Raw genomic sequence first — 18,053 nt, forward strand, 5'->3', positions numbered from 1 at the left:
ATGGTTTCTAATAATGGATTGATTAATGTTGGGAATGTGCAAGAGGCCAGAATTGGAAGAATGTAGCAATCTCAGTGTGTTGTTGGACTGGGGATTGTGACAGAGATCAGGAGAAGGACGAGCCTTGGACAAATTTGAACTACATGCTTTTTCTTTGTTTCATTTCATCTTGTATCATTTCTCTGCCTCTCTCACACACAAAAAAAATGTTGCGACTTTATTCTGTACCCAAATATGCATTGTGCAGCTGAATGTACAGGTTTCAGAGTGATTTCAAGAGTTAACCATGTCGTCCCCCACCTTCCAGCTTTCGGGTTGCTTGAAACACTAACTAAAAGGTTCCTCAATTTCTCTGTGAATGGGATCCATGACATGGGGGATAAATTTGACCATTTATCAACAGCTGTGTGACCAAGGAGGCTCCCTGTTTTACCTCTTACCTCACTAGCATGTCCACTTTGTGAGAGAAACAAACAGGATGATGTGTAAAACTGATGGTCATTTGTGATCATCTGTCAGGGATTAAGGTTAAAATTATACCTGAATACAAAAACAAAATATTGGAGAAGCTGGAAATGTGAAGTAAGATTTTAAAGCTGGTAAAGTGCAGCTGGTCATGGAGTATCTGTGAAAGGAACAACTTTCAGGTCCGTTTCATTACTGCTCAATTCATCAGCTGAGTTTTTGCTGCTTTTACTGTTATTATTTAAAATTATACATCCCTTGCCTCTCATGTTTAGTGGTTTGAAAACTATGAATATACATAATGATTGGGCAGGATACGTTCAACTGATAACCAGAGTGTTCATAGAATCCCTACAGCGTGGAAACAGGCCATTTGGCCCAACAAGACCACACTAACCTTCTGAAGAGTATCCCACCCAGATCTATTCCCTACCCTATTATTCTACATTTCTCCTGATGAATGCATCTAACCTCCACATCCCTGAACACTATGGGGTAATTTAGCATGGCCAATTCACCTAACCTGCACATCTTTGGACTGTGGGAGGAAACCGCAGCACTGGAGGAAACCCGCACAGACACGGAGAATTCGCAAACTCCACATACACAGTCACCCGAGGCTGGAATCGAACCTGGGTACCTGGTGCTGTGAGGCAGCAGTGCTAACCACTAAGTCAGCACTTCTCTCAGCTAAGGAGCTAATTCTGCTGCTTTCCATGGCTTTCCTGCAAGATCCAGTGATTTCACCTGGACTCACTGCAGGGTTGTGCTCCCTGGATGCTGGATTCACAAGATTAGAGTGGTGCTGGAAAAGCACCAGGTCAGGCAGCATCCGAGGAGCAGGAAAATGGACGTTTTGGTCAAACGTCCCCGACATCCCCACCAGTACCCTTCCACTGACACTCTTATTTGTTTGGCTGAACTGGTCCTCGCTCTCAACAATGTTTCCTTCAAATCCTCTCACTTCCTCCAGACGAAAGGGGTAGCCATGGGCCCCCAGCTATGCCTGTCTCTTTGTCGGCTATGTGGAAAAGTCTATCTTCCGTAGTTACACCAGCACCACTCCCTACCTTTTCCTCTGCTCCATCAATGACTGCATCGGCGCCACCTTGGGCTCCCACAAGGAGGTTGAGCAGTTCATCAACTTCACCAACATATTCCATCCCGACCTCAAATTCACCTGGACCAGCTCTGATACCTCTCTTCCCTTCCTGGACCTCTCAATCTCCATCAACAATGACTGACTCAACACTGACACTTTTTACAAACCCACTGACTCCAACAGCTACCTGGATTATACCTACTCCCACCCTACCTCCTGTAAAAACGCTATCCCTTATTCCCAATTCCTCTGCCTCTGCCGTATCTGCTCCCAGGAGGACCAGTTCCACCACAGAACACACCAGATGGCCTCCTTCTTTAAAGACTGCAATTTCCCCTCCCACGTGGTTGATAATGCCCTCCAGCATATCTCATCCATGTCCCGCACCTCTGCCCTCAAACTCCACCCCTCCAACCACAACAAGGACAGAACCCCCCATCCTCACCTTCCACCACACCAACCTTCGTATACATCACATCATCCTCCACCATTTCCACCATCTAAGAACAGACCCCACCAGAGAAATATTTCCCTCCCCACCCCTTTCCGCTTTACGTAAAGACTGTTCCCTCCGCGACTACCCGGTCAGGTCCATGCCCCCTAAGAACCCACCTTCCCTCCTGGCATCTTCCCCTGCCACTGCAAGAATTGCAAAACCTGGACCCACACCTCCCCGTCACCTCTGTCCAAGGCCCCAAAGGAGCCTTCCACATCCATCAAGGTTTCACCTGCACTTCCACACATGTCATTTACTGTATCCAATGCTCCCGATGCGGTCTCTTCTACGTTGGGGAGACCAGAAGCCTACTCACAGAGTGCTTTAGGAAACATCTCTGGGACATCTGCACCAATCAACTCCACCGCCTTGTGGCTGAACATTTCAACTCCCCTTCCTACTCTGCCAAGGACATGCAGGTCTTGGGTCTCCTCCATCGCCACTCCCTCACCACACAACCCCTGGAGGAAGAATGCCTCATCTTCTGCCTTGGGATCCTCCAATCCCAGGGCATCAATGCGGACATCACCAATTTCCTCATTTCTCCTCTCCCCACCTTACCCCAGTTCCAACCTTCCTCATGACCTGTCCCATCTGTCCATGTTCCTTCCCACCTATCCGCTCCATCCTCCTCTCCGACCAATCACCTTCACCCCCACCTCCATCCACCTATTGCACTCTCAGCTACTTTCCCCCCAGCCCAACTCCCCTCCCATTTTTATGTCTCCACCCCTGAGGCTCCCAGCCTCATTTCTGATGAAGGGCTTTTGCCCGAAACGTCGATTTTCCTGCCCCTCGGATGTTGCCTGACCTGCTGTGTTTTTCCAGCCCCACTCTAATCTTGACTCTGATCTCCAGCATCTGCAGTCCTCACTTTTGTCTGCTGGATTTTCAATGCTCAATGTTTGCCTGCCCACAGACTAGGCTGAATTGGTGGAAATTGGGCATGTATCAAGCACCCCGGGGAGCTATGCCGTATCCAATACTACTTCAGGTTGGCACCTTATGACCAAGACCCTGCCACTATTTCTACTGCATAAACACAAAATAGGCCAGAAGGAGAAAAGAGGAGGCTGAGAGGTGATCTGATTGAATCCTTTAATTTTAGCAGAGGGGTTCAACAGGATCAACTTAGGGAAGATCAAAACTAGTAGCCATGAACATAAGACAGTGTTCATGGCTAGTAAATCCAGTGGGGAATTCAAGAGAAAGTTCTTTACCCAGAGAGTGTTGAGAATGTAAAACCTGCTACCAGGTAAAAACTAAGTTGTGAATAACACATAAAGACATTATATATAAAAAAAGATAGGTTAAGTGAGTGGGTAAGGATGTAGCAAATGGAATATGATGTGGGAAAATATGAAATAGTTCATTTTGGCAAGAAGAATAACAAAGTCCATTATCCAAATGGTGAGAGATTGCAGAGCTCTAAGATACAGAGGGATCTTGGTGCCCTGGTGAATGAATCACAGAAGGCTCATATGCAGGAAAGCTCATCTATTGGAAGTGGATTTGAATCCAGAAGTTGTGAGTTTATGCTACAGTTTTACAGAGCACTGATGAGACTACAACTGTGTACAGTTTTGGTCACCTTATTTAAGGAAGGATGTAAATACATTGATTTGATTTGAATTATTATTGTCTCATGTACTTATGTAGAGTGAAAAGTTTTGTTTTGCATGCAGTACAGGTAGATCATACCATACAAAGATCATACGGTGATAGAATAGAGAGAGACATTCAATGGTACACTACAAAGAAGATGCACAAAAAGCAACTTCAACATTAGATTTGAAATTTGACGGGTCTATTCAGAAGTCTATTGACAGCAGGGAAGAAGTGTTCTTGAATCTATTGCTACGTGTGTTTAAGCTTTTGTATCTTCTGCCTGATGGAAGAGGTTGGAAGAGATTGTTGGGCAGGATCTTTGATGATGTTGGCTGCCTTCCCGAAGCAGCAAATATAGATGAAACCAGTGAATAGAAGGTTAGCTTGCATGGTACACTAGACTGTGTTCACAACTTTCTGTAATTTCTTACAATCCAGGGGAGTCCAAGGGAGAGTAGGGGAGATGCATCCAGATAGAATGCTTTCTGTGGTGAAGACAGTTCAGAGAACGTTTACACTTCATTGGAGCAAAGGCATAGTGTTGACTTTTACATTAAATGAGGGTTATTAGCATCTTTGATCATTTTAATTCTAGATAAATTCTCACCAGCCTAGTCAATGTAGGAACGCATGGCGATCAGTTTGATGTATTGCACTCCACTCTGGAAAGTCCCAATAAGGCCCTGTAACTAAGTCGTTATCTTTTGCAGTTCCTGCATTTGGAGGATATTGGTACTTGAATTTTAATTAGCTTAATCAACTCAGGAGGTCATGAGGAGGTCCCACACTCCACATAAGAAAGTTCCAATAGGGCTCCACGAAAAAGAAACCACACATCCACACACACACACACACATAAGGCGCATGCTATTTATAATAGATAATGCTGTGGAATTTTTTATGTCCACCTGAGAGGGTAGACAGGGCCACAGGTTAACACTTCACATGTAGGTGACAGCACCTTTGACAGCGTAGCACGTACCAGTGCATCTTTGGAAATGGACTTGAATTCACAACCTTCTGATTCCAAAGTGATAATGCTCCCACTGAGCCACAGTTTAAACTATTTTAATATAGTTTTCTTAAACAGTGAAAATTATTACAAAAAATGACTAAACTTGGCTGTTTAAACTTGGGTCAAACAGAGACGTATCCCCTCACACTGTTAAACAAAGACTGCACATTTTGTGATCTCTCAAGTTACAAATCTCTTTATTGTACATACAATAAACACACTTATTCCTTGTGTTACTGATGCACGTGGTTTGATTGCCCTTGCTGTATAATTGGTGTGACAGGTAACTGGGTCTCTTTTCTCTCCCCAGAATAAACTGGTTGATGATTGTGAGAAATTACAGCTGAGATTAGCTTCAGTGGAAAGATTCACGGATGGGACTCTGAACAACAAACGCCGCAGCGTTAAGGCAAGTGCCTCCATTTAACTCCCATTCCAGTTTCTAGCTGCAGAATGTGCTCCCTTTTTCTGGGGAGATTTACTTCCTGGTAGCATTATGTTCATGGGTTGATTTTCACAGGACATATACTTGAAGAGGAACAAAGTGCAAAGCAGTGGGAAAGCAGCAGGTGGAGAACGTATTTTTATTTTGTGTCATGTGAATCTCACTGGCTGAACTAACATTTATTGGCCATCCCTAGTTGTCCTGGAGGAGAAGTCATGTTAAACTGCTGCAGTGCATGTGTGTAGGGACACCCACATTCTTGTTAGGGAGTTTTAGGATTTTGACCCAGTGACTTATGTGCTGGAACAGTGATATATAGTTTGAGGTCAGAATGTATGTAGCTTGGAGGGCAGCTTACAGGAGCTTCCAGATGGTAGATGGAAGGTGCTGTTAAAGGAATCCTGGTGAGTTGTTTTCGCTCATTTTGTATGTGATACACATTGACGCTAGTGTGCGCCAGTGATGGAGGTTTAGATATTTTTTAATCAACCTGATCCGAGATGTTATGACACAACTTTGAGATAGGTGGAACTTTAAACTGGATCTCTTGGCTCAGAGGTAGGGACACTACCACAGTGACGTAAAAGCCCTGCCAGAGTGAATGCTTTCTTCCTTATGTATCTAAAGTGCCATTACGCACAACTAAACGACCTTGCCATCATCAAAGTCACCATGTCTATTTTTAAATTGTTTTTCTTTTGAATTACTAACCACCACAAGTAAAACCAGCCTGTAGTAAATTTGATATTTATATGCTAATTCCATTAAGGGCAATGCAAATCATCAAAATTGAGGGGGAGGTAAGGAGTGAGGGAAGGAACAAAATCAAAATGAAGTTGGGGGAGGGGGGTGGTGGAAATAAAGCTGTGTATACCCCATGGTGCCCATCTCTCTCAGAGTGAATGTTTAAAGTGGTGGCTGGAATGTTTGTGCTGAATGATGTTGTTGGAACTGCACTCACCCTATTGGTGAACAGGATTTGGGTAATTACATGCCACAGAACCTCCAGTCTCTGAACTCTGCTCATGTGACCCCAGTACTTATATCGCTGACCCATTCAATTTCTGGTTAATGATAACCCTCAAAATGTTATGTGGGAGATTCAGTGATGATAGTGCCATTGTAGCAATACTATGTGCAGTTCAACTCAGTACAACTAGAACCTTCACATAAGGACATACTGTAATATATCGTCTTTGTTGTTTATTTGAGTCCATGTATTTCGCTGAAGGTGCAAATGCAATTAGTTGGAAAATGTTTATTATCAAGAACATTATTATAGCAGTGAGCATGTATGCAATAAGGTTAGTGACAAACGTTCAGCAATTTGAGCTTTAAGTAGTTGAGCTTTTGGGACAAAATGCTTCCTGTGATGATTTTATATGGAGCACAAGGTACATGAACCATGCCTGAGATCTCAAGGAATTATTTGCATCACTGGGTCTAATTTTATTTGGTGAGCCCCCAGCAGAATGCACATTTCCTACCTTTTCTCTTTTTGGAGAGAGACATCAACAAGACAGTTGAGACCTACAGGGCATGTAGAGGTATGTTGTAGAGGTTACAGTTTTTTTTTCACTGTGAAGCTCCCAACCCCAGTTTAATTTCTTTTATTCTTTAACAGGATATAGATATATACTGACAAGGCCAATATTTGATACCCATTCCCAAATGCCTTTGCTGGGCCAGTGGGCCAGATCGAGTAAGGATGGCAGATTTCCTTCCCTAAGGGATATTAGTTAATCAGATGGGTTTTTAGATACTTTCTAACCAACCTGTTCAGAGATGTTCTGAGCAGGTGGAAATTGAACCCAGGCCTCCTGGCTCACAGATAGGGACACTACCATTGCACCAGCAGAGCTCCTCGAAGACATCTGAGTGGGCATTATTCATCAACCTGTTCAGTGATGTTATGGACATGCATGGACAGGCGTTCTTGAACCCAGGCCTCTGCCTAAGAGAGAGAGAGATACTTCCATTTTCTTTCTGACAATAACATTGATTATGTGGTCATCGTTACTCAGATTGGCTTCCAATTCCACAATAATTATTTGGAAGTAAACCTGACCAGTTGCCATGGTGAGATTTGAACCCATGTCCTCTGGCTTACTATTCCAGTGACATTATCACTCTGCCTCCATTGTACCATTTTGTAGTGATGGAGGACAGATTAAACAGAAAACACAATGACAACTAGTTCTGCAGGACAAAAAAACAAACACAGAGTGTGTAACATGCACTCTATCAGAACACAATCAGAGATCCTTGATCAAGCATTAGCACTGCACAAATGATCAAAATAATAGATACTGAACCCAACCTCTTACACTTTGACATGCTCTCTGAATCTTCGTGGTATTCACACGTGGACAAAAGTGGTTGTGATGTGGTAGGAACTACACTGTCTGGCTAAGGGTAAATAAGTTTTATTTGAAAGAGAACAAATAGTGAGATCCCACAAACGTACTAAGAGAATAAAGCAAGAGGTTCCACTGTTTTGAACAAACTATCATAAGCTGTATTGTGCAAAGTTAGATTGTATATATGTGTACTCAACTTTGGCCAGAGAGAATGCCATTCACAGACAAAGAGAAGCATTCTCAATCATGTCTGATACCTTGCACTTTCGTCTGTACTTGTATGAAAGTGAGTTTGAAATAATACTGATCATAGGTCACTAGAATACCTGTTGAACAACTCGCACAGCAAAAGAGAATGAGTTCTGAGTATCAGCCAGACAAGGTCAGCCTTGCACACTATTCTTTGCCAGCAGTTGTTGTACTAGTCACGAGGAAGGGACTGGATCAAACTTTTCACCTCATTGTACATGACTGAGCTCAAAGTCCACATTAGTTACTAATTTTAAACAAGAAGAAAGGACTGGAAGAAGACTGGTGAAATTGAATGTTTGAATTGCATCTGAGTTTATTGTTTACATTATTTACAGAGCAGCTTGTTCCAGAAGTCTGAACATTTGAGGAAAAGGAAATGACTCTCTCATTTATCCAGTAGGAGGGGAATGGAGTGTAATGCATGTGCAATGCATCACTAAAGGGCGTCTGAAAATAAAAACAGCAAGATCATGTGCAGACCTGAATCTGATTATTTCTTCCCGAGAGCTTTAGGCTGCCCAGGCCTCAAGCTCTGGAATTCCCTTTCTAATCCTCTTCCTTTAAGACATTCTTTAAAGCCCATGTTTGTGTTCAATCTTTTGTCACAACTCCCTAAAGCAGTTCATTGTAAAATGTTTTTTGATAACCTCCCATGAAGTGCCTTAACAGGATTCATTGCTGCATTAAATGACACAGAACTCTAACTTGTAATAATGCAACTTTTGTTGATTGGGGTGATCTCAGCAATGGAAGGTATTGTAATGCTGACGAATCCCACTTAGTACAGCTCATTCTCAGACGGTTTCTCTCCATGTTCATGCCCACAGGCTGATGCCAGCAGTGCCAGGGAACAGGTCATTCAACGTCTCAACTTTATCCGTGAGATGTGCGACAATGAGGAGCAGAGACTGTTAGAGGTGATCCATGATGAGGAAGAGCGAGTCCAGCAAAGTATTTTGACCCAGAATACCTATTGGATGGAATCCCAGCAAAAGCTAGCTGACATTAAAAACTACCTGGTAGACATAGTGACAAAAATGGACGATACCGTCCTGGTGGTGAGCAGCACCTCCACTACAATCCTGTCTCATTTATGAGTCATTGTGGTTTACTGAGTAACTAAATTCGTTCTCTTTTCCTGCAGAAACACCAGAAGGAAATATTTGAAAGGTACGTGCAGTCAATCATACAGCGTAGATATTGACTATTGACACGAAACTTGGAATAATCCATTAAAGTTTTATTTTTGCAGCTTGGAATGTCAGCAACAACTGAGTGTTAGTACAGGGCCTTGTTTAAATTTGCAAGTGATTTTAATAAGCTTGTGGACCTAGGTTTAAATCTTTCCCAGTTTGACAGACCGCATACAGTTGACTGCATCTGTTTCTTATGTTCTGATGACTATATTTATTTTTAACAGGAGGCCATTCTCAGTTTGGAACATTACAGCACAGAACAAGCCATTTGGTCCTCAATGTTGCGCTGACCTGTGAAACCAATCTAAAGCCCATCTAACCTACGCTATTCCATTATCATCCATATATTTATCCAATGACCATTTAAATGCCCTTAATGTTGGCGAGTCCACTGCTGTTGCAGACAGTGCGTTTTACGCCCCTAAGTAAAGGACCTACCTCTGACATCTGTCCGATATCTATCACCCTTCAATTTAAAGCTATGTCCCCTCGTGCTAGCCATCACCATCTGAGGAAAAAGGCTCTCACTTTCCACCTTCTCTAATCCTCTGATCATCTTGTATGCCTCAATTAAGCCACCTCTTAACCTTCTTCTCATTAACGAAAACAGCCTCAAGTCCATCAGCCTTTCCTCATAAGACTTTCCCTCCACACCAGGCAACATGCCAGTAAATCTCCTCTGGACCCTTTCCAAAGCTTCCACATCCTTCCTATAATGCACTGACCAGAACTGTATGCTATTCTCCAAGTGTGGCTGCACCAGAGTTTTGTACAACTGCAACCTAACCTCCTGGGTGCAAAACTGAATCACTCTACCAATAAAAGCTAACATACCATATGCCTTCTTAACAACCCTATCAACCTTGGTGGCAACTTTCAGTGATCTATACACATGGACACCGAGATTTCTCTGCTCATCTACACTACCGAGAATCTTACCATTAGCCCAGTACTCTGTATTCCTGTTACTCCTTCCAAAGTGAATCACCTCACACTTTTCCACATTAATCTCCATTTGCCTCCTCTCAGCCCAGCTCTGCAGCTTATCTATGTCCCTCTGTAACCTGCAACATCTTTCCGTACTGTCCACAACTCCACTGACCTTAGTGTCATCCACAAATTTACTAACCATCCTTCTAAGCCCTCATCTGGATCATTTATGAAAATGACAAACAGCAGTGGTCCCAAAACAGATCTTTGCGGTATACCACTAGTAACTGAACTCCAGGATGAATGTTTCCCATCAACCACTACCCTCTGTCTTATTTCAGCTAGCCAATTTCTGATCCAAACCGCTAATTCACCTTCTGTCTCATGCCTCGTATTTTCTGCAATAGCCTACCATTGGGAACCTTATCAAATGCCTTACTGAAACCCAAATGCATCACATAACTGCTTTACTCTTATCCACCTGTTTAGTCACCTTCTCAAAGAACTCAATAAGGTTTGTGAGACATGACCTACGCTTCACAAAACTGTGTTGACTATCCCTGATAAAATTATTCCTTTCTAGATGATTATAAATTCTATCTCTTATAATCCTTTCCAAAACTTTGTCCACAACAGAAGTAAGGCTCACTGGTCTATAATTATTCGGGTTGTTTCTTTAACAAGGGGACATTTGCTATCCTCCAGTCTTCTGGCACTATTCCTGTAGACAATGACGACATAAAGATCAAAGCCATAGTCTCTGCAATCTCCTCCCTGGATTCCCAGAGAATCCTAGGATAAATCCCATCCGGCCCAGGAGACTTATCTATTTTCACACTTTCCAGAATTGCTAACACCTCCTCCGTATGAACCTTAATCCAGTCTAGTCTAATAGCCTGTATCTCAGTATTCTCCTTCAAAACATTGTTTTTTTCCTGTGAATACTGACGAAGAATATTCATTTAGCGCCCCTCCGATCTCTTCAGACTCCACACACAACTTCCCCACTACTGCCCTTGACTGGCTCTCATCATTACCCTCGTCATTCTTCTATTCCCGACATACCATTACACATGAAAGTCCCAGGTTAAACTCTGTTGGTTGTTGTTTCGAATACAACATATTCTGGGTTTTATCACAGATGATCAAACAGCCTGTTAAAATGTACCACCTTGTTGTATGTTGTTCTCAGGAGTGTCCTGGAGCTGAATTTCTAAATCTACATCTGCATTTGCTAAAAGAAAATCTGTCTGTATTTCAGCAGCTTGCAGTCTGACAGTAAAAGGGTGTGTTGTAGGCATAGATTATCGCAGGTCCAAGATCACAGGCAATGGCTTCACGTTACTGATGAAGCCTGGTTACTCCGTCACATTTTCACATTTGATAAACAGACCCCAAACACCCATTCTTACTACGAGGGAAAGCAGACCCATGTGATTGTTGGTTTTTGCAGTTAAGTTATCTTAAATCTGTGTCCTCTGCTTACCAACCCTCCTGCCAATGGATACTTTTTCTCCATATTTTATTTAGTCTTTTTAAATATCTCTAGTCTCCTCTAAACTCTCTATTTAGGACAATCCCAACTTCTCGGTTATGTCAACGTCACTGAAGTCCTTCATCCCTGTCATTTCCTCTGTAGTCACTCCAAAATCTTGAAAACCTTCCAAAAGTACATTGTGTAGAACTGTAAGCAATGTTCCAGCTACTCTATACTGAATGTAATTTCTGTTCTAGGGCGGAGGAAGCAGAGGGAATTCTTGAGCCCGAGGACTCTAATAAGCTGAACTTCAACCTTGCCTGCGTTCACAGTCATCTCCTCAGTAACCTGTGGGCATCTGCAGCCATGATCTGCATTCCAGGTCAGTAATAACTAACCGGCAGTCCTTTCTGAATCAAGCCAAGACTTTGCAACCATTGTTTTATTTGTACCAAGTCCTGGTCCCCAACCATTCTGGGCTGGCTGATCTGCATCGGCTCCATTCAAACTGTGTTTTCAAATAGCAGTGTCTGCTGACCCACCTGCGACTGTGGGCAACTGCTCATGCACACACTTCTATACTCATACTGTCATCATGTAAAAGGCTACATTAGACATCCACAGAGAAGGGATTGCGAAGAAGAGCTCAGCGGCAGCAAGTGAAGATGGGGGAGGTTTGGCAGTGAGAATGTGAGATTCATGAGGTCCCCTTTCTCCCTCTACCCCACTTCCTTCCCCTACCCCACTTCCTCCCCCTACCCTCCATCTTCTTTCTGCCCACCTCCCTTCTTCCCCTCTCTCCCTCTGCACTCACTCTGCCCCATCCTCCACTTTTCTCCATCTGCTCTTCTACCCCTCTCCAATACACATGCTTCCTTCTCCCTTCCAGAGTCTAGATCATGCCCGGCCCCCCCCCCACCGCCTGCCCCTTCAATGCACATGCAGAAATTTGGGAGGGTACAGTGTGCATGCACTAGTGTCAACAAATACAGCCTTTCAGGTACCCCCCACAGATTTGCCCATCCCTACCTCTGTTACATTCACCAGCCCCACAACTCACTGAGATACTGGCTTCATCTAATTCAACCTGCTTGAGAATTAATTATTTTCATTTCTCCTCCATTGGTGACCATGCCTTCAGTGGCCTTTGAAATTCTCTTCTTAACTATCCTCACCTCTCTATCTCTTTTTCCTTCTTTAATACACTCCTCTAAGACCCAAGATACAGGATAAGATTTAGACCATCTGGCCCGAGTCGCTGCATCATTCGTCATGGCTAATATGTTTCTCAACACCATTGTCCTGCCTTCTCCCTGTAACCCTTGATCCCCTTACTAATCAAGAACCTACCTCTGTCTTCAATAGACTCAATAATTTGGCCTGCACAGCCCTTTGCAGCAATGAATTTCCCAGATTAACCACCCTCTGGCTAAAGAAATTCCTCTTCATCTCAGTTCTAAAGGGTCATCTCTTCAACCTGAGGCTGTGCCCTCGGGTCCTAGTCTCTCCTATTAGTGTAACCGTCTATCCAGGCCTGTCAGTATTCTATAAGTTTCAATCAGATCTCAGCTCATCCTTCTTAACTTCATCAAGTACAGACTCGGATTCTTCAACTGCTCCTCATATGACAAGATATTCATTCCTGTGATCATTCTTGTAAACCTCCTCTGGATCTGCTCCAATGCCAGCACTTGGGTATGGGGCCAAAACTGCTCACAGTATTCCAAACACTGAGACTTACGTAGCCTCAGTAGTACATCTCTGCTCTTGTATTCTAGCCTCTTGAAATGAATGCTAACATTACATTTTCTTTCCTAACTGCCAAATGAACCTTAACAGAATTCTGAATTAGGACTCCTATGTTCCTTTGTGTTTCAAATTTCCAAAGCCCTTCCATTTAGAAAATAGTCTACACCTCCATTTTTCTTACCAAAGTGGATAACCTCTCTCTACAGCCCCCCACTATCATCCGCAGGGGCAAGAATCTCAAACCTGTTGGACAAGCTCAAGGGTTCAGGCTCCTTCAGCACTACCTCCCGGATCCCTCTATCCACCTCACTCATGGTCACAGCCTCCTGTCACTGACCACTGACCACATTTGAGGGAGATAATCTAAGGGGTGTGACTGCCTCCTGAAACACAGCTTCCTTGCCCCTCCCTGATGTGTCAGTGTTTGTAGCTCATTCTCCAGCTCATCAACTCTAGCTGGAGTTCCTCAAGTAACCAACACTTACTACAGATGTGGTCAGCATGAACCACAATGGGGTCCACCAGTTCCCACATCGTGCAGTTACAACACATCATCTGACCCAGCATCTCTATTTTAATTACATGGTTCTTACTTTGATTTCTAAAAATCTTCTACTGATCTTTGTAACCTGTAACTATTTCCCCTACTTACCTTCAATCTGAAAGTAACCTATAATAGTCAAATTAGTAGTTATTACTAACCAATGAACTTACCATTTCCCTGTGATATCACTGTATTTTGCTGGGCTCCTAACCCCGGCCCTCAATTTATCCTGTTTTAAAAGAACCTTACAAACTATGAACCAAAAAAGCAAGCAAAAAGTACTTCTTCCCCTCTGCAGTAAATTTCCACACTTCCTCCAAATTCTCCGAACTATATACTTCGGCTGTGTGACAAAAAACAACATCTGTGCCAGTGCAGCATTTCCGTAGTACTGCACATGGGAGAGCTAACCAAGACTTGGTGTTCCAGCCTCTGGAACCCAGGACTTTAAACATTATTTTGTTTTCAAAAGGAAAGGGTAAAGATCATTCCAGGTCCAACTCTGGTGAGCTGGATATGTAAAGATTTTAATGGGTAAGGATCCTCAGTAACACAAGAATCTTGTGTTTCAGTTGCTGAAAACTTGCACATTGATGAGAAAACACTGCATTCATCGCTGACACTGTCCGAGAGCAAAAAGAGACTGAGTTTCGTCAGGAAAAAGGTCCATTTGTACCCGGACTGTCCTGAGCGCTTTGAGCATTGGCCAAATGCCCTGGGCCTGGAGTCTTTCCAGAGGGGCATTTGCACCTGGAGAGTAGACGTGGAGAATAGCTGCGCCTACAAAGTGGGCCTGGCTTACAGCTGCCTTCCCCGCAAGGGAACCGGTCATGAGTCCCGTCTCGGATATAACTCGTCCTCCTGGGTGTTCTCCCGCTACGACGAAGAGTACACGGTCGCTCATGACGGCCAGCTGAAGACCCTGGATCTACTGCGGCGCCCAAAGTTGATCGGTGTACTGGTGGACTATGATGGAGGTGAAATTCTCTTCTACGATGCTGATGCCTGTGCTATAATTCACAGCTACCGAACAAAACTCTCCTTTCCCGTCCACGCAGCGTTTGCAGTAGCAGACAACTGTATTACAATAGTCCAATAGAAGATTTAATGGGAACACTGAAAGTCTCCAGGTCTGCACCCTAACATTTTCCTTCAATTTTTTCATTCTTTATTGGGGAGATGGTGATGCAATGGCGATGTCACTCAACTTGTAATCTAGAAAGTAATGCTTTAGGTCATGGGTTCAAAGCCAACTGTGGCATGTGGTGAAATTGGAATTAATTTAATAACTATGGAATTGTAAAAAAGGTCTGAAGGGAATTGGAGAACCACTGTCAATAGTTGTAAAAACCTATGTGATCCATTAATATCACTTAGGGAAGGAAGAGCTGCCATTCTCACCTCGATATTCCATACTCACGGCAACATGGTTAGCTCTTCACAGCCCTCTGAAATAACTTAACAAGCCACTCAGTTCAAGGACAGTTAGGGATGGGCAACAACTGTTGGCCTTGACACTGACACCAATATTAAAGAATAAAGAGGAAAATAATTCTAGGAAGAGACCCCAATCTAAATGAAAAGCAGATTACAGGCATAGAGTCATACCAGACCCTTTGCTTCAACTCGTCCATGCCAGCTAGATATCCTAAATTAATCTAGTCCCATTTGCCAGCATTTAGCCCACATCCCTCCAACCCTTCCTATTCATACACCCATCCAGATGCCTTTTAAATGCTGTAATTGTACCAGCCTCCACCACTTCCTCCGGTAGCTCATTCCATACATGTACCACCCTCTGCATGAAAAACATAGCCCTTAGGTCCTTTATAATCTTTCCCCTCTCACCTTAAACCTATGCCCTCTAGTTTTGGACTCCCCCACCCTTGGAAAAAGACCTTGGCTATTCACTGTATCTATCCCCTTCATTATTTTATAAATCTCCATAAGGTCACCCCTCAATCTCCACTCCAAGTTCAGCCTCTCCCTATAGCTCAAACCCTCCAGTCCCAGCAACGTCTGGCCGAACTTGGATTTAAACATGGAAAACATTTTATCATCAGGTTTTTCCTTTCTAGTTTTCTGCCCAGGATTGTTTTATTTTTGCTGCTGTAGATTATAATAGTTCATTGGCTGGAGTTACATGTAGACCAGACTAGGTAAGGATGGCAGTTTTCCTTCCTGAAAGCACATTTGTGAAATAGTTGTGTTTTAATTAAAATTCAAAAACTCATAGTCATCATTACTCATATCAGTTTTTCATTCCCAGATTTAAATAAAATTAAATCAAATTCTCAAACTACTATGTGGAATCTGAACTCTCATTCTCTGGCTTCTTGGTCCAGTAACATATCCAGTGCATTCCACTATATTATAGTATAGTGGTTATTTCACTGTCAGAGGAGGGACTTACTGGATAGAGACAATGGTCAGGAACCAGGGTGATTTCTCCTTATGGAGAAAGTGAGGACTGCAGATGCTGGAGATCAGAGCTGAAAAATGTGTTACTGGAAAAGCGCAGCAGGTCAGGCAGAATCCAAGGAACAGGGGAATCGACGTTTCGGGCATAAGAAGAAGGGCTTATGCCTGAAACGTCGATTCTCCTGATCCTTGGATGCTGCCTGACCTGCTGTGCTTTTCCAGCAACACATTTTTCAGCTCTGATTTCTCCTTAACCCAAGAGTACTGACCCCGATCATACCCTGTTTGTAATTCTGGTCTCTTCAGTATCTTTGATTGTAATCGCTCCCCCATTGGTGGCTGTGCCTTCAGTCACTGGGGTTTCAAAGTCTGGAATTCCATCCCAACATCCTTCTGCCTTTAAGAAGCTCCAGCAACCTCTGGCTAAACCTTTGCTGATCTGACCTCATGCCTGGTTGTGTAGTTCTGTGCCATACTGTGATTTATTACTCTCGGGAATGTTTTATTACAATCAAGTTGGTACAAGTTTTCGTTGTTGTTACTGTCACCCTGGTAACTTAGTTTCATCAGGATATAAGCTAGTTTATGGAGCAATCACAAAGGGGTTTAATGCTGACAGTTTGTAAAATTGTGGAAACTGTGTGAAATTCAAACTTTGTTTTTCGTGTCTGCCAACTCAGTGTTCCCTAGAGAATGTCAAGATTCCCAGAGTCTACTAGATCCAGGTCCAGATTAGTCTGAATGATACTGGGCAATAAGGACTGGAGAATTGAATGACCAGGTCCAGGTCCTCCTGCTTTTAATACTTGCGACTGGAACCATGTTGCCTGATTAGTGGGGGTTAGAATGTGAGACCTGAGAATACTAAATAAGCCTCCCCTCTGTTTCTCTCTCTTTTTCTCACATGGTTCTTGGAATGCCACTCTAACGCTACCTTTTAGAGGATTTGTCAGGGATAGAGAAAGGTTTGAGCCATCCACCTTCCAGCATTGACCTAGAGTCTCTCTAAATTTAAGGTTAATCTTCTGGACACTCTTCCGAGTAACCTAAAAGAAAATTATCCGGGGCAGCGAAACTATGTTTTCTGTTCATTTTCTCATTTGAAAACTTTTGCTTATTAATTTATTGAAGGTAAGGGCAAAGGTGAAAGGCTGAATAGGGTCGTTGGAATCATGTGATAAAAACATCCAAGAATTCTTGCAAACAGAATTGTTAAACCGTTCGATAGCACTGACTAATTGGATGGTGCATTAAATGAGATTCAGGTGGAAGGTATGTTGGGTGGACAATATCAAACTGTTAGGGGACCGATAGGTTGGAGAGAGGAAGATGAGGGTGGCAGGAGAGTCACTGAACTCTAAATTCCACTGACAAGAAGAGAAAGGTGTGTCACCGTGTTGCACTCTTCCATCTGAAGCATACACAGACAACAATGGAAAAGTGTGAGATGATTCACTTTGGAAGAATGCTGGGCTAATGGTAAGATTCTTGATAGTGTAGATGAGCAGAGAGATTTCGGTGTCCATATATATAGATCCCTGAAAGTTGCCACCTGGGCTGATAGGGTTGTTAAGGTATAAGGTGTGTTATCTTTTGTTGGGCAAGGGATTGAATTTTGGAGCCACAAGGTCATGTTGCAGCTGTACAAAACTCTGGTGCGACCGCAGTTGGAGTATTGCATACAGTTCTGGTCACTGCATTATAGGAAGGATCTGGAAGCTTTTGAAGGGGTCCAGAGGAGATTTACTAGGATGTTGCCTGGTATGGAGGGAAGGTCTTATGAGAAAAGGCTGAAGGACTTGAGACTGTTTTCATTAGAGAGAAGGAGGTTGAGAGGTGACTTAATTGAGACATATAAGATAATCAGGGTGGATAGTGTGAGCCTTTTTCCTCAGATGGTGATGGCTAGCACACAGAGACATAGCTTTAAATTGAGGGGTGATAGATATAGGACAGATGTCAGAGGTAGTTTCTTTACTCAGAGAGTAGTAGA

General features: G+C 43.2%; 1 protein-coding gene across 1 annotated transcript in view; it reads left to right on the top strand.

The window, feature by feature from the left end:
- Positions 1 to 15,349, top strand: part of LOC122564726 (B box and SPRY domain-containing protein) — a 38,177-nt gene extending 22,828 nt beyond the window's left edge. The window contains exons 2-6 of the mRNA XM_043719857.2: positions 4,997 to 5,095; positions 8,571 to 8,801; positions 8,888 to 8,913; positions 11,604 to 11,728; positions 14,212 to 15,349. Coding sequence (XP_043575792.2) covers positions 4,997 to 5,095; positions 8,571 to 8,801; positions 8,888 to 8,913; positions 11,604 to 11,728; positions 14,212 to 14,738 — 1,008 coding nt within the window. The 3' untranslated portion in view covers positions 14,739 to 15,349. The remainder of the gene's footprint in view (positions 1 to 4,996; positions 5,096 to 8,570; positions 8,802 to 8,887; positions 8,914 to 11,603; positions 11,729 to 14,211) is intronic.
- The last annotated feature ends 2,704 nt before the right edge of the window (positions 15,350 to 18,053 follow it).

Source organism: Chiloscyllium plagiosum, unplaced genomic scaffold (assembly GCF_037043375.1).
Source record: "Chiloscyllium plagiosum isolate Xiang-an unplaced genomic scaffold, Cpla_swu_hap1 HiC_scaffold_21, whole genome shotgun sequence".
Lineage (NCBI taxonomy): Eukaryota > Metazoa > Chordata > Chondrichthyes > Orectolobiformes > Hemiscylliidae > Chiloscyllium > Chiloscyllium plagiosum.